General features: G+C 34.8%; 2 protein-coding genes across 2 annotated transcripts in view; one reads left to right on the forward strand and one right to left on the reverse strand.

Annotated features, from left to right (window-relative positions):
- Positions 1-25,587, reverse strand: part of TMEM19 (transmembrane protein 19) — a 316,102-nt gene that overhangs the window by 37,861 nt on the left and 252,654 nt on the right. The gene's annotated exons all lie outside the window — the stretch shown is intronic.
- ZFC3H1 (zinc finger C3H1-type containing) overlaps positions 49-25,587 on the forward strand; it is a 55,305-nt gene continuing 29,766 nt past the window's right edge. The window contains exons 1-10 of the mRNA XM_024576172.3: positions 49-885; positions 5,497-5,910; positions 14,654-14,718; positions 17,543-17,741; positions 17,997-18,220; positions 19,536-19,659; positions 22,510-22,607; positions 23,646-23,855; positions 24,078-24,242; positions 25,181-25,318. Coding sequence (XP_024431940.2) covers positions 288-885; positions 5,497-5,910; positions 14,654-14,718; positions 17,543-17,741; positions 17,997-18,220; positions 19,536-19,659; positions 22,510-22,607; positions 23,646-23,855; positions 24,078-24,242; positions 25,181-25,318 — 2,235 coding nt within the window. The 5' untranslated portion in view covers positions 49-287. The remainder of the gene's footprint in view (positions 886-5,496; positions 5,911-14,653; positions 14,719-17,542; positions 17,742-17,996; positions 18,221-19,535; positions 19,660-22,509; positions 22,608-23,645; positions 23,856-24,077; positions 24,243-25,180; positions 25,319-25,587) is intronic.

Consider the following 25,587-nt stretch of genomic DNA (forward strand, 5'->3'; position numbering starts at 1 on the left):
GTGACGTCAATGGCAGAGCCACTTCCACAGTCCATTTCTCGCGAGGCGGAAGAGCCCCGTTAGCGTTGGAGCAAGGGGGCGCTAGGGTAGGGAACTGGGTTGCGACGGTCCGGCAGGAAGAGCTGGGGTGCCGGGAAGTTGGGGAGCAGAGCCCGCTAGGTGTCGGAGTACGGTAAGGCCGCACCTCCCGAGGCTGTTAGAAAAGAAAGGACCCGACGAGGAAGGCGGTTGTCGGGCGGTTCCCGGGACGGAGGGCTAAGGTTGGGGTGGAAGGCGCTGCTCCCGGGATGGCGACGGCAGATCCTTCGGCCCCGGCCTCCAGTGGCTTCTCGCCCAAGGAAGAAGGAGAGCTGGAAGATGGGGAGATCAGCGATGACGATAACAACAGCCAGATACGGAGCCGGAGCAGCAGCAGCAGCAGCGGCTGCGGGCTGTTACCTTATCCGCGGCGAAGGCCTCCTCACCCGGCCCGGGGCGGTGGATCCGGCGGAGGCGGTGGCTCGTCGTCGTCGTCGTCCTCTTCTCAGCAGCAGCTGAGGAATTTCTCACGCTCGCGGCACGCGTCGGAGCGGGGCCACCTCAGGGGACACAGCAGCTACCGACCCAAAGAGCCGTTCAGGTCTCACCAGCCCTCCGTGCGGATGCCTTCGAGTTCCCTGTCCGAAAGCAGCCCCCGGCCGTCCTTCTGGGAACGCAGCCACCTCGCCTTGGACCGTTTCCGCTTTCGAGGCAGGCCGTACCGGGGTGGCAGTCGCTGGAGTCGGGGGCGTGGAGGGGGTGAGCGAGGAGGCAAGCCGGGGGGCAGACCGCCTCTGGGAGGAGGAGCGGGATCCGGATTCAACGGCAGTCAGAGCTGGCGAGAGCCCTCTCCACCTCGGAAGAGTTGTATCCTTAACGTGGCGGTCGGCCCTGGGTGTGTCAGTCAAGTTCCCTTTAACGTCTTTACTCGGTCTGTGCGACGAGTAACTTTTCTGAACCACCAGAGCCGCTTATTTGTTACTGTGTCAGTGTACTTAAGCTGTTCTTTGGCCATTCCCATGTGTCACGCTGTAGTGTTTTTAAAGACTGCTTTATTGGGTACATTGCTTTTTAACTTGACCCTATCATGGTTTGGGGCCACGCTAGTGAATCTAAGAGTTTAAAATCAGATTCGGAGTAATAGCCCGTTTCATTAGCATTTGTTTTTTTTTGCTGGTACAGAAACTGTGTGTGTGAGGTTAACTTGGATTGTTAGAGGGAGAAAACATACATAGTCAAACAATCCGGGGAATACTGTTCTTTTGTCATATTACACTTTGACATTGTAAATTACGGAGTTTCATTAATCATAATACTGCCGTAATTGTGATTTTATTTTTACCTTTATTCTTGCATATTGGTGCTTTTTAAAGTGGGGGGCCATGTATTATATTCACCATCTGTTAATTCATAGGTTTGGAATTCAGATATCTTCTTAGAAAACGTTACCTCCTCTATTTCTTATGTACACTTTTTGGACATTTCATAACTCCTGGTGCTGACAAATGTGGGTCAGAGAAAAGAATAAACTTAACAGCATTTTAATTGTAACATTGGAAGCCACGGGGGTATATGGGAGAGTGGAGATTGTGGGGTTGAGAAGTAAAATAAGAAAAAATCTGATTTTTGTTTCATCTAAACTTATTCTTAGTTGTCTTTAACATTCCTGAGTTTACTTACAATTTATGCCGAAGAAGGCATCATCTAAAGTTTTGCTATTTTGAGATGGATTGGTAGTACTATGTCTTGACTTAATCTGTGATAGCTCCATAAAAGTAGTTTACTAAGCACTTTTATTACTACTTGTAATTTCTATGGTATAATGATCTTTTATTGTATTTATTATGTATGAAATTTACATGATGTAATGATACTTGTTTGGAACACAATCAACATTATTTTTATAGAATACTTAGAGCCATCTTGTCTTTTTCAGATGTCAAGTTATAAAAGGGGTGAGAAATGTTAGGTTTAGGTAAGAAGTAGCAACTTCTGGTGCTATTGCCTTCTAAAAACTCACTTCAGTAATCAAAAGTTGGGTTAAGAGCATTCCAGGGTTGTTTCAGAGAAAATCATATAGGTATTAACTTTTAAATGACAGAGGATGTTCTTGTAATAAAGTTAGAAAATCTGTGCCAAAGATATTTATTAACCAAGGATTTGTTCATTATCAATTCTGAATCTAAAAAACAAAGATATTTAAGCATATGTTGTACATTTTTTAAGAATAGAAAAGAAGAAACTTGTAATTTGTGTTGGAGAGACAAACTTAAATGAATAATTAGGTTAACATAAAAAGTTCATATTGAGGTATGTAAAGTATTATGGGAGCTCAGAATTTTTTCATCTGAAGAAAAAATGATATGAGAGAAGTGGTTGATGAGTGGGTTTGCCTACCTCCTGTCTTTGTTTTCCTTCTGTCCATTCATTCAATACCAATTTGGCCTCTGCCATATACCTTTATTAATCATTAAGTTCATACCTTTTATTAGTAAACAGGCATATGATGTTGTGAAGAAAAAGTACAGGGAGATATCCAGTCTGATTTCTATAGTAACTTAATCAGAAATAGTGTGTTGCTGGGTTTTTTTTTTTTTTCCACAGATGCTGCGTTTAAGAAAAGGCTGCTTGTTTTGATCCTCTGCTCATTGCTTTTCTTGTGAAGTATTGTTAATCCCTGATAGAGGTGGTATTCTTTATAAGAATTCATAAAGGAAAACATAGTTCCCAGCCACTTTTGTATAATGTGAGAAAACAATTTGTAATATGACATGTTATTAATACAAATTCCTTTAAGACCAATATTGTACTCAGTTTAACACTGTACTCATATTTCCATTGTCGATTATTATAATGATACTTTTATTTTATAAATATTGCTTTAAGGAAGAATAAGGGTTTTTCTGTGACTCATTTCCATAATCCAGAAGTGAAGTAGCATAGATACAGGTGGTTGGCGGCTTATTTTTTTAAACCTCTTCTTCTGTAGTGATTTAGGTATGCTAGATGTAGTTGAAAAGAAATAGAATAAACCAAATCCTATCGCTGCTTATTTTAGTACTTATTTTAATTCTCATTCATTTTTAAAAACTTTTGTAAAAAAGTTTTTTATTGGTTTTTAGAGAGAGAGAGAAAGTGATTTGTTATTCCACTTATTTATGCACTCATTGGTTACTTGTATATGCCCTGACTGGGGATTGAACCTGTAACATTGGCACTTTGAGACAGTGCTCTAACCAACTGAGCTACCCAGTCGGGCATTCTCATTCATTTTTAATTTTTCTTAGTGATATACTACACTTTCTCAGTCAGCCTTAGTATATGTCTCTTTTGACTACTGTTTTAAACTTTAAAATCTGATGAGAGTTAAAATATTAGGCCATTGTCTCTCATCAGTAGAAAGTCATTCTGTTTTCATCTGCAGTTGTAAAGGTTGACAGGAAGTTCTTTTTTTAAACTAGGTTTCAGTCAGAAATTGCATTCTGATCAGCTTAAAATTAAATCCTTCAAGTGTTTTGTTTCTAGCTATCCTGTATAGACAGAAGTAGACTTCATTTAGCCTTGAAGATTAGTCAAAGTCATAACTTAATTACTTTTCCTCATTTTTCTGTCCTTTTTTTTATTAATTGTATTGAATCTTTTTCTCTTTACAAATGTTTCCAAGGTTATGTTATTTTTTTTTAATTAATGGGTTTTTTGCCTTTAGATAGCTCCATTGAAAAGTGAAATGTAAATGCAGATAATTACAGGATTTATGTACAAACAATACATAATAGGAGGGCGGGGGAGCAAATAATTCTCTGGCTTCACATAAGAAGTGACATTTGAATTGGGGTCAGTTTGAAGAACAGAAAAACCTAGACCCAAAACTATGCATAAATTGTGTAATTGGAAAGGAAGTACGGGTTAAACCGTTAAGGCATTATACATATGCCATTAAAAGGGTTTTGGACTCTGGTAAGATACAAAAAAAGGAAAGAAGAAATCTGACCGGATTTATATTCTAGATTAGCTGAGCAGGAGTAATTTGTGGGAGAACGCCAAATGTCTATTACCAGACCAAGCTTCTCATAGTACGTAGAACTATGGGTGTATACTAGAACGCTTGAAATAAAAAGAGAAAGTGGCTAAATAAAGCACACTGGAGAGCACCATTCTTGCAGGAGTTGGAGAGAAAGGAGTTATGAAGACCTGAAGGGGGGAAAAAGGGAAACAAGTGAAGAGTGGAGTTGTGGAAGCCAAGAGAGAAGTGGTAAAAAGTGTTTGAAACCATGGTGAATAAACTCAGCCAGCAGAAATCAGATTCCTTTTGGTTGAAGAGTAAGACAGGTAGGTAATGAGAAATTAGGGTTCTTTCAAGAAACCTGGCTCTGAAGAGAAGAGGTGAGAAACCAAAGATTTACCAGAACAGTTTTTCTAGAACTATTAAGATTTTCAATTGTAATACTCGTTTAGTTTCTAAAATACTTGGTAGTGGTTCTCATTCTTGAATTTGTCATTAGGGAAGTTTAAAATCTTTGCAAGTTGATTGTCCTTCAAGTTACTAAACAGCAGAAACATTTGGTAACCATAATACTATATTCTAGCCAGTTCGAATGATCTGTATTAAAACCACAAAAACTACTTGTCTTTTCTTGTTAATTTGTAGGCTGGAAAAGTGAGGTGTAACAATTCTTGTATGTATGAATTGTTTTGAATAAAAGTTGTAGTTTGGAAGTTTGTAGCCATTTCCAAGAAAGAATTTGTGCTGTGTTTATCACTATGTTACAGAAGAAAATAACAAAAGTAATTGGTTTATATATCCTTATCTTGAGGGTAAAATTAGCTTAGAAGATACATTTTGAATACTATTTAAATGTTTTTTTTTAATTATATAATTGCTTTCACTGTGTTACTTATGCTTATGTTGGATTTTAGTATTCTTGATGAGCTCTAAGATTGTCATGCATCAGATTTTTAAGCAAATGTTCCTTATTCATAAATCAGTCAATAATTGTCTGTTCATTTTTATCTCCATTTTTAAAAATTTGAGACATGAGAAGAAACTAAGTAAAAAGAAGAAACTTTCCTCCTGATTATCTGAAGTGTAAATTACCCACATCTGTGACAAACCATTCAGTTTCTCCCCTCTTCCTTCAGAAAGGAGTCTTTAACATCCTCTCATTATGGGCTTTCCTGATCTGCAGAAAGAAGAATGTTACAATCTAACCAGGTGGAATATCTGGATACTACGGGTAATAACTGACAGTAGTGATTTTGTAAGTGGACTATTTATAAGGATATTTGTTAAATTTGAAATATGGGCACAGAATGAAAGTGGGCATTAGCAGCACATATATTAAATGGAATTTAGTAATTTTAAAATATCACTTCATGTTTCTTGAAAAAAAGGGAAACAATTCATCTATAACTTAATATGTTTTTGTTAAAATTAACTGGAAAATTTTTGGAAACTGGTTTCCTTAATATACTGTTCAGCCAAAAGTTTTGGAAGATCGCCATCAAGAAAACAAAATTATTCATCAAAGAATGAAAACTGTGGGGAAGAAACTTTTGAAGATTTACTTTTGAAGTATAAACAAATACAGTTGGAACTAGAGTGCATCAATAAGGATGAAAAACTGGCTTTGAGTAGCAAAGAAGACAATGTGCAGGAAGATCCTAAAACGTTGAACTCTGAGGACCAAACAAGCACTGATACTGTCAGTATTATAAAGGACTCAAGTAAAGAAGTAGCTCCTGAGGAGAAAACACAGGTCAAAACTTTTCAGGCATTTGAATTAAAACCACTCAGGCAAAAATTGACTTTACCAGGAGATAAAAACCGGTTGAAAAAAGTTAAAGATGGAACAAAACTTTCCCTGAAATCTGACACTACTGAATCCAGTCAAGGTAATGGAATGAAACACTCCAATTAAGTAATGAGATTCTTTTTTCTCTAAAGGGGTAACTGTCTATTTTGGTGCTTCGTTGAAATGATTCTAATTTATCTGTGAATTCTTTTTGCACTTTCTACATAGACAGTCAAATTATTGAGTGATGACATTTATATCATTCCATTCTAGTCTTTTTTCTCTCTTTTTTTCTTTTGGCCTTAAATGCTGGTCAGTACTTACAATACAGTGTTCAATGTATGTAATAGCGGGCGCCTTTGTTCCCTAACTTAAAGGGGGTGATTTTGACATTTACCATTAAAAATGGTATTTGTTAGGTTTTTGTAGGTATCCCTTGTTGGGTAAAGGAAGATTTTGTTTCTTTCCTCTGTTGCTTGGTTGAAATTTTCAGCATGAAATGGTTGTTGAAGTTTAACATATCTTTTTTAATTTATTATTGAGAAGAGCATGCATCTAATTTTTCTCCCTTAGTTTATTACTGTAGTGGATTATATTACCAGTAATTCATTTTGTAGCGTGTAACTACCCTTGCATATTTGGGATAAATCTAGCCAGTTCATATTTTTATACATCATGGATTTGGTTTGTTAATTATTTTTTATAAAGATATTATTTATATACAGTAAAATTTATTCCTTTTAAGTGTGTAGGTTTTTGAGTTTTGACAAATGCAGCCACCAGTTAAGATAGGGAAGAGTTCCATTAACTCCTATGGATTCCTCCATGCTACTTTGTAGTCAGTCCCTTACTTCCCAAACCCCTTAGCCCACCTGGTGACTACTGATATCTTTCCTGTCCTTACAGTTTTGTCTTTTCAAGAATGTCATGTAAATGGAATCATACAGTTCATTGCCTTTTGATTCTAGCTGCTTTCACTCAGAATAGTGTATTTGAGATTCATTCATGTGCTTATATATATCAATAATTTATTTTTTATTGCTGAGTGTTCTATTGTACGGCTGTGCTACGGTTTATTCACATCCTAGTTGAGGGACATTTGAGTTCTTGCAGTTTTGGGCAATTTAAAAACTTCAAAAATAGAGGTTTGCTAATGCTTTGTTTAGAATTTTTCATCTGAGTTAAAAGACTGTAATGTTCTACCCTTTTGCTTGCCAAGTTTTAGGATAAGGTTGTGATACTCAAAATGAGTTGAGGAATGGTTTCTTCTTTATTTTCTGGAATATTTGAAGACTGGAATCATTCCTGGGATATTTGGTAAATCTTGCTAGTTAAAGTGTCTGGGCTTGTATGGTGTTTTTTTTCTGGGAATGTTTAAAATTATTGACTGTTCATTCTTTCTATTTCTGGTTAAAGCAGTTTACGTAAAGTATATTTTGTCTAGTAATGTGTCCATTTCCTGTAAGTTGTAAAGTTTATAAAAATTATTCTTAAGAATCCCTTGCCTTTTTAAAATTATCTGTAGCATTTATAAATTGAACCCTTCCCCATTTTTAAATTTCCCCAGAAATAAGTCCATAGCTTTTAAAACTCATTAGTTTTTAGCCTCTCCTATTAGGATCATTTTGGGCTACGAACTTTCTACTTTGGCTGCATCTGTGTACATTTTTAAAAATCAATTCTAAATATCTTCTAATTTTTCTTCTTCTTTGACCTGTAGGCTATTTGAAAGTGTGTTTCTTAACTTCCAAACATGTAGGTTTTCCAGCTGTATTTTTTGTTAGTCATTTCTAAGTCAATTACATTGTCAGAGAACAAGATCTATATAGTACCAATCTTTTGAAATATTTGTATAGACTTGATTTATTGTTTAGCATGTGATTGGTTTTTAGAATTGTACGTGTTTGAAAGAAACATATATATTGTTAGATCAAGCTTTTTATGTTCTTTTATTTTTTGATCTCCTTGATCTATCACTTACTGAGAGGTTTGTTAAAATCTGCCATTATGATAGTGGTTTTCCGGTTTTGCTCTAAGTACTTGGAGGTTGGAGAATTGACTCATCGTTCTCATTATGCTGTAGTGACTGTTTTTATCATTAGTCATGTTTTTTGCCTAAAAAGATATTTTGTCTATATTAATAGCCACTCTTTCTCTTGATAAGTGTATATATATGTATACATATGCCTTGTATATTATTTCTCATTCTTTCAGTCTTTCTATGTCCTTGTGTTTCGGATGTCACTTGTACAGCTGGATTTCATTTGTAATTTAGTCTTTGTCTTTTAAATAGACATACAGTTCATTCACATTTTTTCATGATTACTGATATTTGGATTTATTTTCTTTTGGTCCTTTTTTCTTTCTTGACTCTTGATTTTTTTTTTAATTATAATCTTTTTTTCTTTTACTAGTTTGGAAGTTAGTTATGAAGTTTCTGTTCTCACATTGGTTCCTTTCGGAGTTGTAACATGAATTGTTATCAATGTTAAAATCAATCAAGTCTTTACCCTCTCCCCGATATACAAGGACCAGTATTTATCTAGCTTATCTACTTAACAATTTCTTGGCTCACTCTTTCTTCTATGTCTAGAGTCGCTTATGCTTAAAATACATTTAAAAAAAGTTCCTGTAATGTGTTCGCTGGATGGAAAACTTATTTTCTGTGGCCCTCTTTTAAAGGCAGTTTTCCTAGGTTTAGAATTCTAGATTGGTTAATTATATTCTCTATATACTGGAAATATTTTTGGGTACCATAGTGGATTTTGAGGTCACCTATCTTAATAATTTCTAGTTTGAAGGTAATCTGTCTTCGTTTCCTGGTTGCTTTAAAGGTCCTATTTTTGTCTTTGGGATTGTGTAGTTTATCTACGATGTGTTGATTGTAGTTTTCTTTTTTATTTATCCAGTTTGGAATACATTATGCTTTTTGTTTTTATTGATTCTGAAAAATTATTCTCTCTTAAAATATTATTCCATTCTCTTTTCTGAAACTCTGTATAGATGTATATTAAATCATTTCACTTTATCTTTCATTTCCCTTGATTTCTCTTAAGTTTCCATGTCTATAACTCTGCTACATCCTGGGAAATTTCATTTGCTGTATCTTTCAGTTCTCTGATTCTCTCTTTATCTGTATCTGGTCAGCCTTAAGCCCACCTGTTGATTTTTAAATTTTAGTTACAGGTTTTATATTAGTATTTTATATTTTGTTTTTAAATAACTTGGCTCATTCTTCCTTTCTTCTCTCAGCTTGTTTTTTCAAATGTATCTTTATTTCTTTAAACATGTTAATCATAGGTTTGTTTTGTTTCTCCCCTTTACCTGCTAATTTCCTATATCTGAGGTTTTTGTGGGTCTGATTTGTGATGTTTGCTGTCTGATGGTTCTTGTTTTTGGTACCTTCTTCTCTTGAACACTTAGTGGGGTTTTTTTTGTTTGTTTTAATGAGATGCTTATTTTTCTTTGAACTTTTTGGTGGGAATGTTTTGCCTGGCACAAATCCCCAGAGAGGATTTGCTTTTGCTGCTGCCAGGCACCTAAGTAGACTTTTACTTTTGGGCCACTTTATACTTGAGGTTTTCAGGGTCATATGGTATATAAATTTGGTTGCAAACCTGAGTGGTGACTGATTTTGGTTGCACGTTCTCACGGACTTTTTTTTTTTTCCCTTCTGCAATGAAATACCATGATTCCAGATATGTAGCTTAGAAAAGTGCAACCCAGTGGGATAGAAAAGACACACATAAATATAATAGACTATGATAAAGATTTATGTATGAAAGCCTGCAGTAACACAGAGGAAGGGTGAAAACCCCCCACTTGGATTTAGGAAGTTTCCGTAGTGATGGAAATGTTTGATATGTGTCCTGAAAAATTAGTCTTTTCCACTTGGGAAGTCAGATGAACCAAATGAACAGATGAAGTCACAGATCTTTTCAAGGATATTGGGATTATGGGTGCATTGTGGGCTATATTGTATGTTTCTGGAAGTGGTTGGATATGAATTTATTAAAGGATAGGTGAGATTGGATTATGAAGGACCTTGATTATCTTGCTAAAGAATTTAGATTTTTTAAAAAATCAGGTGCCAGTCAGAATATTTTTAAACAGGAAAATAATGTGGTCAGATGTCTGTTGTAGAAAAATAACTGGCAGCAGTGTGAAGAGTTATTGCGGGAAGACAGAAGAGAATAAAATTTATCTGAATCAATAAGTTATAGTCTTTCTGCTCCTGCATTTTCTTCTCCAATCTTCAGCAGAACTCTCAGCTTTGCAGTCTTAAACATTTAATTGGGTCAGCTTCTCCCCCCATTTTTCTCAACAACTCTTCTAAACCTTCATCATCATTTTTCATGGTTTTTACTCAGCCTTTATCTCTGTTGTCAGCCTATGAGGTTGCCTTCTATTTCAGCTTCCAGCTTTTCACTTCCTGACAGTAAACTTACATCCATACTGATTTCTACTTCAGTTCCTCCACTCAGAGGAAATGGTGACCCTCTTCTTGTTTATGGCCACTTTGTTTTAACCTGTATTCCTGGTTTTAACTTCTCCCACCTTCTCTGGGACCTTGCTCCTTCTCTTTATTTTGACTCATCTTTAACCACTTCCTCTTAATGGATTTATTATAAACATATTTTAGGTCCTGGCTGGTGTGGCTCAGTAGATTGAGCGCCGGCCTGCGAACTGAAAGGTTGTACGTACTTGGGTTGTGGGCCACGTCACCAGGTGGAGGCATGTGAGAGGCAAGTGATCATTGTTTCTCTCTCTCTCTTTCTCCTTTCCTTCCCCTCTGTCCAAAAAATAAATAAATAAAGTATTTACTAAAACATTTTAGTGTTTTATCCCCAAATCTGAACATTCCCTCCTCCCCATTCTGCATTCTCCCTTAACTTGTCTTTTCAACCAGACTTTTGGAAAGAGCCTGTGCTGACTCTTTTCAGTTTACCTTTCATGCTTTCCTAACCCAGCAGTCTCTTTTCTACCCCTACTAGGAGACTGAAACTACTTATGGTAAGGTTACTTTGAGCTAATTGCAAAATTCATTTTTCATTTGTATTCATTTTTTCACTTCCTTCTTTTATTCATTCAAAAGTTAATGGAACACTTTACTGCAGGCTCTTGGAAATACATCAGTGAACAAAACAGACAATTATTTATGCCTTTGTGGGCTTGGATTTTAGAAAGGGAGACAGTGAATAACAGAGAAAGAGAGAAACTATAGAACGGTAAGAAGGATGGGAATAGTGGGTACAGGTTGCAGTATTAATGGGTGATTAGGAATCTTGAATTTAAAGGTGAGATCTAGATAGAGACTTTGAAGATGGTGAGGAAATAGCCAAATGAATATCTAGGGGACGAGGTTTCTAGACAAATAGAATAAATAGCTAGAGCAATGATTTTCTTTTTTTTTAATTTGTATTTTTTCCAGTATCACTTATCCTGTGTATACCCTCCTCCACCTCCACTCACCCTAGAGCAATGATTTTCTAACTGGTCCTATTACCAGCATTACCTGGGAACTTGATAGAAACGCAGACTCTCAGGCCCTACCCCAGATCTACTGAATTAGAAACTCTGGGAATGGCCCCCAGCAATCCGTGAATAATAGGCCTTCTTGTTGATTCTGACACCTGCTAACTTTTCAGAATCACTGAGCTAGAACAACGATTTTCAACCTTTTTCATCTCATGGCACACAAACTAATTACTAAAATTCTGTGGCACACCAAAAATATATTTTTTCATCTGACAAAAAACTAAGTATACTTTTGAATCGTTCACACTGAATGGCTATTTTCAAAATTGATTTGAGAGAGAGAGGTAAAGAAAGAGCGAAACATTTATTTGTTGTTCCACTTATTTATGCATTCATTGGTTGATTCTTATATGTGCCCTGAATGAGGATTGAATCCGTAACCTTGGCATATTGGGATGATGCTCTAACCCACTGAGCTACCCAGCCAGGGCCCAAATGGTTATTGTTGTGTTGGCTGTTGTCATTTTTTTAATTTAACAGTCTAAGGCTAAAGAGGTCAGTGCCCCTGACTAAATAGTCACGTATCGCATGTTTCAAAAATTCCTGCAGCACACTAGTTGAAAATTGCTGAACTAGAATAATGACCCTAAGGCAGAAGGGTACCTCGCATATTTGGGGAATAATGGGGAGGTCTGTACCACTAAACAGAACGAGGGGGATGAATAGTGGGAGAGAAGAGGTCAAAGATGACAGGGATCGATGATATAGGGCCTTGTAAGAACTTTGATTTTTATTCTGAATGAAATGGGAGCTATTACAGGGTCTTGAGCAAAGGACTGGAATTATTTGTTATATATTCTTAAAGGACCACTCTTACCACAATGTTGAAAATAGTCTACAGGGAGTAGACAAATCTATATTCAGTGATTTTTTTTCACTAATCTTGAAATTTGGGGGTTTCTGTGATATCATACAGAAATTTTTTAAAACTTTCTGATTTTCCTTTTTTTAAAAAAAAATTTCCTTTGTAACTTAACTGTTGATGTCCTCAGTGTTCCATTTTTCTAAGGTGTTTTCAATAATTATGGTTTGTAACTACCACCTTTATCTCAATGACTGTCTTTATCTCAGTTTAGGATGCCATGTAATAATTTTTAAAATACTACATGACTGCACAAGACCAATCTTCATTTTGGAAGTATTGAATAAGAAGTGAAATAATCTTATTGTAGAGACACATGACATTGGTAGAATATTGACTAACTGTATGTTTGGTTTTGAACAATAACCTGCTTTTACAATCTTTGCATAAAGTTAGATTTATAGTCTAAAAATTATGGTTTGTGCTTGTCTGTAAGGTAGCATTGTGCCAATAGATTACCTTCTAGCTTAATGGCTACTTGTCTCTCTGTTGCCTTAAAGGGAGGTGTTGCCACCTGTTATAGACAAGATAGAGCCTCATCAACTAATAGGCTTCTCATGTAGGAGAAGAGTTTAGTGCTTTCTATCTATATTTTATTAGAAGCCTGCTTAACTCTTTATTTTTGGTGCATTTTTATCTAATAATTGTTACTATTCTAGTGTTTTCTGATGTATGATCAGTTTTGGTATAATGAGACATAAGCATTCCTAAAAATTACTACACTGCAGAATTGTACAATAAAAACAAGAGGGTTTATGGACAAAATGGAGTTAGAGAAACAACATTCAAAAACTTTGTCAGTGACACATGAAAAAAGATAGGAACCTAATAAAAACGGTAGTGCAGCTTTACAAGTTACATGGGTTTAAAAAAAAAAAAAAGGCTTGAAAAATACTACAATAAATGTCACTTCACCTTGAAAAAGGCCTTAAGTGTGCTTGTGGGAATGGAAGGTTTTCAGCTTATGAATTATTATAAAGTACAACAAGGAAGTTTATCTGAAATTGAACAGTAAACTGTACACCAAATGTAGATGAGTGTGGTTAATAACATATACAGTGAACTGAAGTAGTTGGCAGATGCTCAACGTGTAATGGGGTTCATGTGTTTCCTTCAGGGCTCAGATAACCCCGGGGTGGTTTTCTGCAAATGGTTAGTGTTTCTTGGGGACAAATTGCATTTAAGCAAACATGAAATTTGTGTTATGCTCAAATTATTTTCTAATATATCAGTCACGTTGCAACAAATTCACATTTCCAAAACAATCCTTGTAGCGGAACTGACCTGATACAAAATTTGATGGTTGCCTTCTATTTACCTCATCTAGGGTACTTGTGTAGTAATTTCTCTATTTATTGAATTAATTGCCTACTCTTTTTACCAGTAAGCCTTAAGCAACCAAGTTAGGATGCTTGGAACACTGACAGTTGGTACTTTGGGGGGAAACCTAGGAGTTTAAACCTAGTTGTGTCATCTTGAGGAAGGATTCTCTTAGTTTTTAACTTCATCCGTTTTAGCTACAAAAGTGTATCTCAATGCTGTTGTAAATGTACTGTAATTTTATTGTGTGATTTGTTGAGCCATCATAGATTAGATAATATATGAGTAAGATTTTGTAAATAACTGCATCAGAAATCTGGGCCCAAGGCTAGAATTCTGGAAAAATTGTGTGGATGGATTTAATTTTGTTGCTACTTAACCTACTTCTGCTGATGCTTTTCTACAAAAATAGATGACCATTTCTTTATTGTATAAATCCAATTTAATCTCTACATGTTGAAGTTATTTCATTTAGAGGTCTGAATTAATAATCATCATTATGTTTTATTAATGTGTGAATTATCTATTTGGTAATGAAGCTTTGTTTATCTAGTCTATAAATTTGTTCTTTTTTTTTTTATTTTTTTTAATTTTTTTATTGTTATGCAATTACAGTTGTATGCCTTTTCTCCCCATCCCTCTACCCCACCCCAGGTGAACCCACCTCCCTCCCCCCTCTCCACCCTCCCCCTTGGTTTTGTCCATGTGACCTTTATAGTAGTTCCTGTAATACCCTCTTCCCACTATCCCCGCCCCCACCCCCCACCCCCGCCCTGGCTATTGTTAGATTGTTCTTAACTTCAATGTCTCTGGTTATATTTTGTTTGCTTATAAATTTGTTCTTATTTGAAATAATCATTTTTTAGTTTGGAAGTCATCAAAATTGGCTGGTAACTTATTATTTAATATTTTGAATCACTTGCCTTGTAACTTTTAGAAATGAAGCGGATATGAGAAGTTTGGTCAAATCTTTATTTTCTCTAACAGCATTCTTTTGCTTGAGAGACTGAGAAAATGAGAACTTTAATGAGACCCTTTAAAGTAACCTAAGACATTATGCTGTATTTTAAGTTGAGTGTAGCTGTCATTTAGAGCATTCAAAGTATGCTATTTTATTTTAAAGGACTAGAAGATAAAGAACAGAATTTAACAAGAAGACTGAGTGCTTCAGATATTCTATCTGAAAAGGTAAGATACTGCTGTGTGGAGTTGGATAGCTCTGTAAGACTGATTGTTGTACTGCTCTACTCTGTTCTCGAAAGGGAAATTCTGTCTTGCTTTCCACTAATTTTCTTTCATCATTGCTCTATCTTTATCTGGATATAAGTCTTAAGAATAAGAAAATCTGGAGAGACATCTTGGAATATTTTTCCACTAGGTTCAATTAAATTGTGATTAATTGAAGTGTTATTTATATCTTTAGATGATCCCTTGTTTGTTTTTTTTAAACTTTAAAAATTCATCCAGATTTCTTTTTTCAATTTGGGGGTGGAGTGGGGGAAGTATGCTTTGTGGGAAAGCTTTGGAATTAGTAAAACCTTGACCTGATACCCAGTTCTAGCTCCTCCTCTTAGCTTACTGATCTTGTATAAGCTGTTTATTTAGTCTTTGCTAGCCTCTATTTTTCTTTACAAAAATGAATTTAATGTCATCTGTTCTCTAGGTGGTTGTGAGGTTCCCCAGGATAAAATACAGAGGCACCAAACACTGTGTTTGGCATTTAATAGGCACTTAATAACCCAAGCCTTTTCTTTGTTGAATTAGAGATCTGAAATAGATGCAGTTTATTCAGTTAACATTTCACCTAGTTTTTATGCGTAAATGGTAATGATGCAAAGAGCCTAGGAGCTTTAGGAAAGAGATGGTCTTGAAGTTAAGAAAGATAATATAACAGATACACACATGCATGAAAACACGTGCACACATATTTATATGTTTTTAATATCTTGACAATAATTTAATAAAGTAAGTTGACAATCTGTTTTACAGATAAGGTAAGATTTATATGGGTTCATTAAGTGACTTGCCATAGTTACACGGGTCTTAGGTGTCAAAGCAATGGGTTAAATGAGGTTCAGTGCTCTTCTTCCTGATCAGGAAGCTGCTTTAAACAGCATTTAGTTGCGTAATAGAATCAGTGGTTTCTTTCTTTTATTCTAAAAGGAGTTGCAAAAAAGTAATCAAAGACTATTAAGTCTCAATGGAAAAGTGATGATTAGCTTTAGTTAAACTCTCTAGATCAGCACTGTCCAAAATCTAATAGAATTTTCTACAATAAGGGAAATGTTCTATATCTGTACTCTTCATTGTGGTAGCTATTAACAACATGTGGCTGTTAAGCACTTGAAATGATTAGTGTGGCTGATGAACTAATATATAAATTTTATATTCAATTTTAGTTATATAAATTTAAGTAGCCACATGTGGCTCATTGCTACCATATTGGTCAGTATGGCTCTAGAACTTCTGTACCAAGCAGTAGAATTTGGTATGTTTTTGTGACTCAGGAATCAAAAAGAATCATGTTAATTTTAAATCTCATTTGTTACATATGTTTTCCAACAGTGAAAAGAGTAACTATATCTTGGTTTGGATAAACTGAAGTAATGATAGTTCTTTTAGGGGTTTATAATAGTTCATGTAAGGGTGAAACCAATAGGTATAGGATCCACTGTTTTCTTTATGCTTAAGAATTGGATAATTTAATTGAATTTTAGAAAAAAATGTAATTACAATTCACGCATAAGAAGAAGGTTACTTGATAAGTGGGCTTTAACCTTTTTGAGTCTTAGACTTTTGATTTCTCCTTCCTCCATACATACATTTAAAGGAAAAACATACAATTTTGCATTTAATTTCAAGGGGTGGGGAGGCTGAAGAACCAGACCTCTTTCCTTCTTTCCCCTGCAAATCCATGTACTCCATGTAAAGCTAATTAAGAACCTCTGTTCAGGTTGCTGTTATATTTTAGCTAAAATGTAGAGAATTTAACCTGAACAGTTATCTCAAAAAAGGTAGAGTAAAAAAATCAAGTTATTTTAATTGGAAAAGAGCTTCTCAAATTTCTGCTCTGAATCCGTCTTCCTATTTTAGCTTCCCTGAAGCAAAGCCTTGGATGTTTAAAATACTTTAAACATTTAAACCTTCAGATAAATATCTGTAGGTTTAAAATATACATGTTAAAACATGTTCAAATATAAGTAAATCTTTACATATTTTTTTCTTTCAACACTATAAAATTATAAAATACATAGTTACAAAAGTTTGCAAATTTGCCCTGTCTGAGTGGCTCGGTTGGAGTGATGTCCCATACACCAAAAAGGTTGTGGGTTCAATTTCCGGTCACAGCACATACCTAGATTCGATCCCCAGTTGGGGTATGTTGGAGAGGCAACCAGTTGAAGATTGTCTTTCACATTGATGTTTCCCACTCTCTGTCTCTCTCTCTCTCTCTCTCTCTCTCTCTCTCTCGCGCGCGCTCATTTCCTCTCTAAAAAAATCAATAAACTTACCCTCAGGTGAGGATTAAAATAATCGAAAAGTTTGCAGATTTGAATCTTGACTTTCAATGTACCAGTTCTGTGAATTACTTGTAAGGCGAGTAAATCACATGATAACCATTTCATTCTTCATTCCTTTTCTCTCTTGGATTGGATTTTCTTCTTGAGTTCTCTGGCTTCAGAGTTTTACTCTTTCTTGTTTGGGAAGTCAGGTTAAATGTTAATTTCTAACCCATAACTTTTCCTTTTTTCTGTGTCATCCTGTTTCATCAGTTATACCCTTGCCCTCCAACCCTACACACATATGTACACTCAGATATTCTATTTGCGCTGTAGGCACTAAATCAGGGTCTGGGGCTATGATAGGTAATCAAGTTTCCTTATTTTATTTATATTTGCCATTTAAATATTTGCCTTAAAACTAACTTTAAGTTTTGATGATATAAGAGATTTGACTTGGTGAAATGTTTAAGGTCAAATAGTTTACAGTGCAATGATTTCTTTTTTTAAAGAAACTTGGTGAAGATGAAGAGGAACTATCTGAATTACAACTTCGTCTTTTGGCTCTTCAATCAGCCAGTAAAAAATGGCAACAAAAAGAACAGCAGGTGATGAAAGAAAGCAAAGAAAAGTTGACCAAGACAAAAACTATACAGCAAAAAGTGAAAACCAGTACAAAAACACATTCGGCCAAAAAAGTTAGCACTACAGGTGATCATTTCTGTTAAAGTTTTAAAATTGATTTCAGTTATCAGTATAGTGTCTAGATTTTAATTCAGAGAGTTTTGAGTGTGGAGAATTACAAGGCCTTGAATGGAGGACAATCCTATGTTAACAGAATTGAGGAACAGCTATATATAATATTTAATGATAATGAAAGTAATTTTTAAAGCTCTTGTTTTCTTTTATTCTTTAGAAAATTCTAACTATAATAGATAACGATGTTTATGTATTTATCATTTAAAGCTAAGCAAGCATTGAGGAAGCAGCAAACAAAGGCATGGAAGAAACTACAACAGCAGAAAGAACAGGAAAGACAGAAAGAAGAAGATCTGCGAAAACAAGCAGAAGAAGAAGAGAGAAGGAAAAGAGAGGAAGAAATCAGAAAAATTCGAGATCTCTCAAATCAGGAAGAGCAGTACAATCGATTTATGAAATTGGTTGGTGGAAAGAGGCGGTCAAGAAGTAAAGTAAGGGTGTCAACAATAAAAAAAACTAAAAATGAAAGGAGTGCAGAAATGTAAAATCAAAATATTCAAATTTAAGTTTCTATCATATTTCATAAATTCAGTCAACTAAGAAACAAATTTCTTGTGTTTGATACAGCTTGTTATGTAAATAACTCTTGGGAGAAGGAAAGGTAAGTTATAATTGAATGAGTCTTTTATAGTTATAAATATTAAAAATAAATTTATGCTTAGCAAATCCTATATTTAGCTTTTCATCATTTTCTAGTTAGAAGAAAGTAGGATCACTAAATTGTAGTGAGCACTTACTCTAAAAATGGCTGTATAAAAGGGTAGAATTTTATTCATTTTTCATTACTTAGTAATGTAGAGTTAGAAGTGTCATGATTAATTAGTATAGACCATTTTAAATAAAGTTATGTAGTAACAGACTTAGTGGCTATTTAGTTATCAAGCATTTGTGAGCCTTTAGTATGTATAAATCATTGATAATGACTGAATGACTCATTGTCTCTCTTATGGATGGTGGCAGGCACTATATTGGAAATTTAATATTAATCAAGTGCTATTAACAGTGATAATTTTTAGAATCTGTGCTTTGAGGCTACACTTGTGAATGTACGAATGAAGAAAGGGGGATCTTAAGAGCTCTTTAATTCTAGGGAGTCAGGAGTTTCATTTTCTTATGCAAGGAATTTATAAATATTCCTACTTTGAACTCCAAAAATCACTTCGATAGAATCCTCTTTTAGAAAAAAGCATTGTATTTGCTTATGACTCATATCCATCTGTGTAAGTTTTGCTAGTTCTTAGTTTGTTATAAACCCTCTATGTGAGTGAAACATTATAAGAGTACAAAAAGAAAATATGCAAACACGTTAACCAAGAATTTCTAGTTTTCTGCTATTGATAATTTATAAAATATTTATGGATTTTTTGAAATAATCTAAATATAGTTTTGATGACATAACACTTGGATTTATTCATCTAATTTTTTAAACAGAGAGAGGCCATAAGTATTCAAGATTTTGGTGTCATTTTGTAGTAGAGGAATAAGTGATTATTTAGTAGCTCAGCTAACTATGGAGGATTTCATCTTTATAGATAGTCCTTGCTAGCTTCTGTTTCCTGTCTGACAGTTATCAGCCACCTGTTGTGTACATTGAATTTTCCAAATCAAATGTGATAGGCAGGTCTAACTGGATTACTGTGAGTTTTGATACTGTTTCTTTAGAAAATGGCTACTAATTGTTCCATACTTTCTAGCCTGAGAATAGACTAAGAAAATGCTGTGAAACTAAACATCCTGTGTAATTAGTCTTCAGATCCTGACCTGAGACGATCCTTGGATAAGCAATCTACTGATGGTGGAGGAGGCATCTATCAATATGATAACTATGAGGAAGTTGCTATGGACACAGATAGTGAAACCAATTCTCCAGGTATGAGTTAAAACTTAAAACATTGGCATGTTCATAACTATTGAATAGAAAATGGTCATGAAGCTCCCCAAATCCTTGAAAGAAATGTGTAATTAATGTGAGATTTGTTAGTAGATTATTTAACCATAGACATTATTTGGTGTTGTAACTACTTGGAGAGCAAATCTCAAATTGTAATATTAACCTTTATTTCCAAGTGTTTCTTATAAGTAGCATTTAAATAGAAAGGCATGCATAAACTCTTAACTATTTGATCTAAAAAGTGAAGATTTTAAAAGCAGATGAGAATAGTACTTTTAAAAAATGAACAAAGCTTTGACCTCTTACGTATCTTTATATCAAGATATTTTGGATTTTAGTCAAAAGGATCTTTCTTGCTTTTAGACTTCCTTCTTCCTCCTTCCAGTGATGATACTTTGTAGGAATTTGGAGACGGAAGGTGATATTAGTGCCGTCTCAGGGAAGACTGGTTAGAATGGTCAGGATTGTACCTCACTTAGATTGCATATTCCAAGATGTGACAGTAACCTGGAGAGCTAGAGACTTGCTTTAGTTGTTATTCAGGGTGATTGGCTCTGAGATACCTATTCTCAGTAATTAAAACGCATGGGACTGAGGCAGACAACCAAATGCAGTTGACATTCAGAACTGGAAGACTTACTTAAAAGACCATACAATCTGTATAGTTCTCCCTGTGGCTATATTGTCTACTAGATCTACTAGTCTAGTCTAGTAGATCTAGTATGTGTAGTCTAGTATGTCTACTAGGATTCTAGATCAAACTAGAATCCTATTTTAGTATGTGTAGACCAGAGACAAGACAAAAATCTTTGATTTGGGTAATGTTTGTTGTTTTTAAGCTCACATCTGATAATCTTGTATTTTGTTTTCATAATTTAACTCTCTTTGGTCAGTCTTTTGTTTTCTTATTTCTAAGTTCTTAGAGCTGATTTATAGTAGTTCCCAAGTATTGACAATATTATTAGTACTCTATATTTCCATATAACAACATTATGATCTATACTTTTAAAAGAATTTTGTAAAAATATTATACAGAGGATATATTCTGTACTCTGTCAGATTTTAACTTTTTCATATTCACTAGAGATATTTGTGTTTTTGAGAAGTAAAATGTTCTAAATGCCAGTGTCTGTTGAAACGGTATCAGGGCCAAAAGTTAACCCCATGCACGTCATGTGGGTAATATCCATATTGACTTGAGACAGCTGGGACAAAGGAGGAGCATTAGATTTCTCTAAGGTTATATAATTATTGGGTAGCAAGAGTAGTCTGAATCTGCCGTATATTGAAACCACTGAAGGTAAAATGCACGTTTATTTTTTTCTACTACCAAAGAAAACTTACTAACAATTTAACTGAGATACATTAGTAACTATTTAAGAATTATTAAAATGTGGAATTCAGGCCAAGATGGAGGAATAGGTAGAAACGCTATACTTCCTTGCTCAACCAAAAGAAAGATAACAACCAATTTAAAAACAAAAAGCAATCAGAACTGCCAGAAAATCAAACTGCATGGAACTCTGACAACCAAGGAGTTAAAGAAACATTCATCCAGACCAGTAGGAGGGAGGGGTGGTTACGGGCTGGTGGGGCAAGGAGAGAGACCGTGTGGGCTAGGTGGGGGCTGGTTGACCAAGAAACTAAAGACTCAAAACCTCTGGCTGTAAAAATCTGTGGGGGTTGTGAAGACGGGAGAAACTTCCAGTCTCACAGGAGAGTCCGTTGGAGAGGACCACAGGATCCTAGAAGGGCACAGTCCACTTGCGGGAAGCCAGGGAAGTGATGGAAAGTGGGGCTAGAGCAGAGTGAGGGGCATTATTCCCTCTCTGACTCCTGCCCTACAGACAGTGCCACAGTGCAGCAAACAGGGTTGCCCCGCAGTCGGGAATACCTAAGGTTCCATCCCGTACAACGTAACAGGTGTGCCCAGATGAAAGAAATGTGGCCCAAATGAAAGAATGAATCAAAACTCCAGAAAAAGAGCTGAGCAATGAGGAGATACACAACCCGTCAGATGCAGAGTTCAAAACACTGGTAATCAGGATGTTTACAGAAATGAAGGAAGAAGTGAAGGCTATACAAAGTGAAATAAAGAAAAATATACAAAGAACCAACAGTGAAGGGAAGGAAACTGGGACTCAAATCAAAAATTTGAAACAGAAGAAAGAAATAAACATCCAACTGGAACAGAATGAAGAAACTAATTTAAAAAAATGAGGAGGGGTTTAGGAACCTCTGGGCCAACCTTAGGGGGGGTGTAGGGCGGAGGGGAATAAAGGGGAGAAAAGAATGGGAGAACTGTAATAGCATAATCAATAAAATACTTTAAAAAATTAAGAGAATTATTAAAATGTGAAAAGTGTACAATATTGATTAAACACAGTAGGTAATTCTTTTCATTTCTAGTCCTTTCTACTTTCTACACACGTTAAATAGTTCATTTCTTTACTTTCTTTGTTCCGCTTGAAGGGTAGAATGGAGTCACCACTGTTTTCCTTTAGTTAAGGCACTATAGTTCAGGGGAATTTTTTGTTTTGTTACTTAAAAAGTATATTTGTAAGAAAAATATGTTTTGAGCCTTTCCTGCTATATTCCATTTTCATCATTAGGAATAATATCAGCTAAAGTTGATAGCTGACTTAGTGATGACATAGAGATAATTTTAAGTAGGTGGAAGTGGTCTCTTGGAGGTAAAGATTTTATTAGAGATTAATGAAGTCTAATTTGCACTCTACCTAGATACGTTTGTATTTCTCCAGACATACCATACATTTAGTTTATGTTGAAATATTTCTGTTAGTAAACTCTTGCCAAATTTTTTTTCAGCTCCTTCACCAGTGCAGCCACCATTCTTCACCGAATGTTCATTGGGTTATTTTTCTTCAGCGCCATCTATTTCTTTGCCTCCACCACCTCAGGTTACTGTAAGTGAGAATTGATATTATTTCTAAGAAAATTGTATTGCTTTGTATCATTTCTAATGTGTTTTGAAAAATTGGCATGTAATGTAATTAACGAATGGTTAGGTTTGAAGAGAGCTTAAAAAAAAAAAAAACAATTGTTTACCAAAACCAATAGCTGTGAAACCTATGGACTAACTAAGCAGTTGATTATTTACTGGCAGGCTATCATTTGGTGTATTTTTTTTTTAAAGAAAAAAAAGGATGTTGTGGAATCACAAAGTCAAAGTTATTTCTGGATTGAGAGGTCCTAGAGACCAGACTGGATCTTCGTCAGTAGGTTAGAGGGAATCTTGCCGTTTCACAGTTCCTAGGTAGACATCTGGTGTCCTGCTAGGAAGTTTAAGATGAGGGGAATATTAGAGCAGAGAGTGAGAGAGAAAACATTTTTCTTTCTTCCTTGAACTGTTTTAAATGTGAAGAGTAACACTGGAAGGTCTTTGAAGCAAAAGTATATTTAAATTTAGAAATTTGGGTAAAATTAGTTTTCTTTGTAAGATACTCTCTAACAAGCTATTTCACAAAAATTTAAAAGGGTAATGGTAAGTCTTCCTGACATTTATTATTTGTTAAAATACTCTGGACTATCCATTTTCCAGAATTCCTGGTTCCTAATCGTTTTATTTTTACGTAAATATCATGTTCTCAGTTTTTCAATATATTGTTTTCAAGTAGTCATCTAGAGGAATAGACCTTATAAAATTTGATTTTTTTTGATTTCTAAATAGAGATAAGAATGGGAATGGAGAAATTTGTATAATTATCTTGAAGTTTGGAAATTAAATGTTTCAGATACTGATTTTATTTTTACAAAAATTATACTTTTCATGGCTGAATGTTGAATTCTGGGAGAGTTTTTGAGGTTTACAATATATGTAAGCTTACAGCTAAAATAATAACCTAAAGCTTACCTTTTGCTTATTTAATGATGCTCCACAGATAAACATTTGGAATTGGTAAAATTTGCATTGTAATTACTTTTTCTTTTTAAAAAATAACTAGTCTCTGCCACATTTGAGCCAGCCTTATGTGGAAGGTTTGTGTGTTTCTCTGGAACCTCTACCTCCTGTACCACCTTTACCACCTCTTCCACCTGAAGATCCAGAACAGCCTCCAAAACCACCTTTTGCAGATGAGGAAGAGGAGGAAGAAATGCTGCTTAGAGAAGAACTACTTAAATCTCTAGCCAATAAAAGAGCTTTTAAACCAGAGGTAATTTAGATACCTGAACCACTAGATGGTGCTCATGAGCTTAAGTTTTAGGTTGGAGTACTCTTCTCTGCCTATTTGTAATTTTGGGGGGGCTTTCATAAAGTAGGGATAAGTCTGGCACTCATTTGCTCAAGATATTTAAAGATGACAGATTTCTTTCTTTTCTTTTCTCTTCTTTTCTCTTTTCTTTTTTCTTTTCACATTTGTCTCTCCCCTATTTAGGAAACATCCAGTAACAGTGACCCACCTTCACCTCCAGCTCTGAACAGTTCACAGACAGTGCCAAGATGCAATCTTTCAATAGTCAGTATTAATACAGTATCTCAGCCTAGGATACAGAATCCAAAGTTTCACAGAGGACCTCGTCTTCCACGAACTGTCATCTCGGTAAAAACAAATGAAAAATTTAATCCTATTTTTATTCAAACAGGCTGTGAGAAATTCGTATGCAGTTTCACTGTCTTGTTCCCTACCTTCTTGTTCATCTATGTTTACATATACACTCATATGTAAATACAAATGTATTTTTTACTAATAGTGTAATAGGAGAAGTTTCTTCATGTACAGAAGGGTAGGGTTTATGATAATGTTAGGGGGGAAGCATTATTATATTCATCAGAATAGTATGGTTTTCACTGCCATTTCCTCAAGTTTTTTCTATAGAAATTGGTCCATTCAGACTTTCTGTCTATTCTATAGTTAATATTAGCAAAGTATATATTTTTATCCTCCCCATCTTTATTTAGACTTTGCTCATATTTTTCCAATTAATAACTATATTATAAGAATTTATGATGTTTATTAAGATGAAATGACAGTATATTTTGGTCTTATTTTCTAATGGCTTCAAAGTAAAATATATAAATGGGAAAAAGTGAAGTTGAAATCTTGCCTCTGTTAAGCAAATCAAGTTTGCTTAACCTTTATATATAACTGCAAAAGCCAAAAGGTTTTAAAAAATTATTTAGAATTATTTTTACCTTGGTTTTAAGAGCTAATTTAAGATAACATTATGGTTCTTTATAGAAAGTTGGATAAAATAAAACAATATAGAAGGTGATAATAATGGTGTTTTTAAAGACTGAGGATATTTAATATTGTATGTTTTTGGCATATAACCAGTATTGCTAGAGTGGGACAAAGTCAGTTATGCACTATAACTAGAACAAACCATACACTGTGTATTTGGAGTCTGTTATTTTTATGAATTGAAATTTAGATAGGTTAAGTGACTTGTTCAAGGTCATGCAGCTAAGAGTCGTAGGACCAAGAGAAGAATAGAGGTACTTTTGTCATTAAGAGTAACAAATATATTGCCTTTGCAGCTTCCAAAGCATAAATCAGTGGTTGTAACACTGAATGATTCAGATGACAGTGAATCTGATGGAGAGGCTTCCAAGTCAACAAATAGTGTTTTTGGTGGATTGGAGTCCATGATTAAAGAAGCAAGACGAACTGCCGAGGTGAGTGCAGTAATGAAAGATAAAAAGAAAGATAATTTATTGACAATCATTGAAGTTTATTTTTCCAGAAAATTAGACCTCTTAAAGGTATTCATTTTTAATGTATTAGATTGTGGATATATTTTAAGTATTTGTATTATTTGGACTTATATAATGAAGCATGTATAAATTGAGATGTATTTAGCTGTTGATCCTCTTTATTTTTGTTTCCAATTAATTAGTCCTGTTTTCAAATAGTAGATAATTGTTTTTCTATATACTAAGCAAAT

Source organism: Desmodus rotundus, chromosome 3 (genome assembly GCF_022682495.2).
Source record: "Desmodus rotundus isolate HL8 chromosome 3, HLdesRot8A.1, whole genome shotgun sequence".
NCBI lineage: Eukaryota > Metazoa > Chordata > Mammalia > Chiroptera > Phyllostomidae > Desmodus > Desmodus rotundus.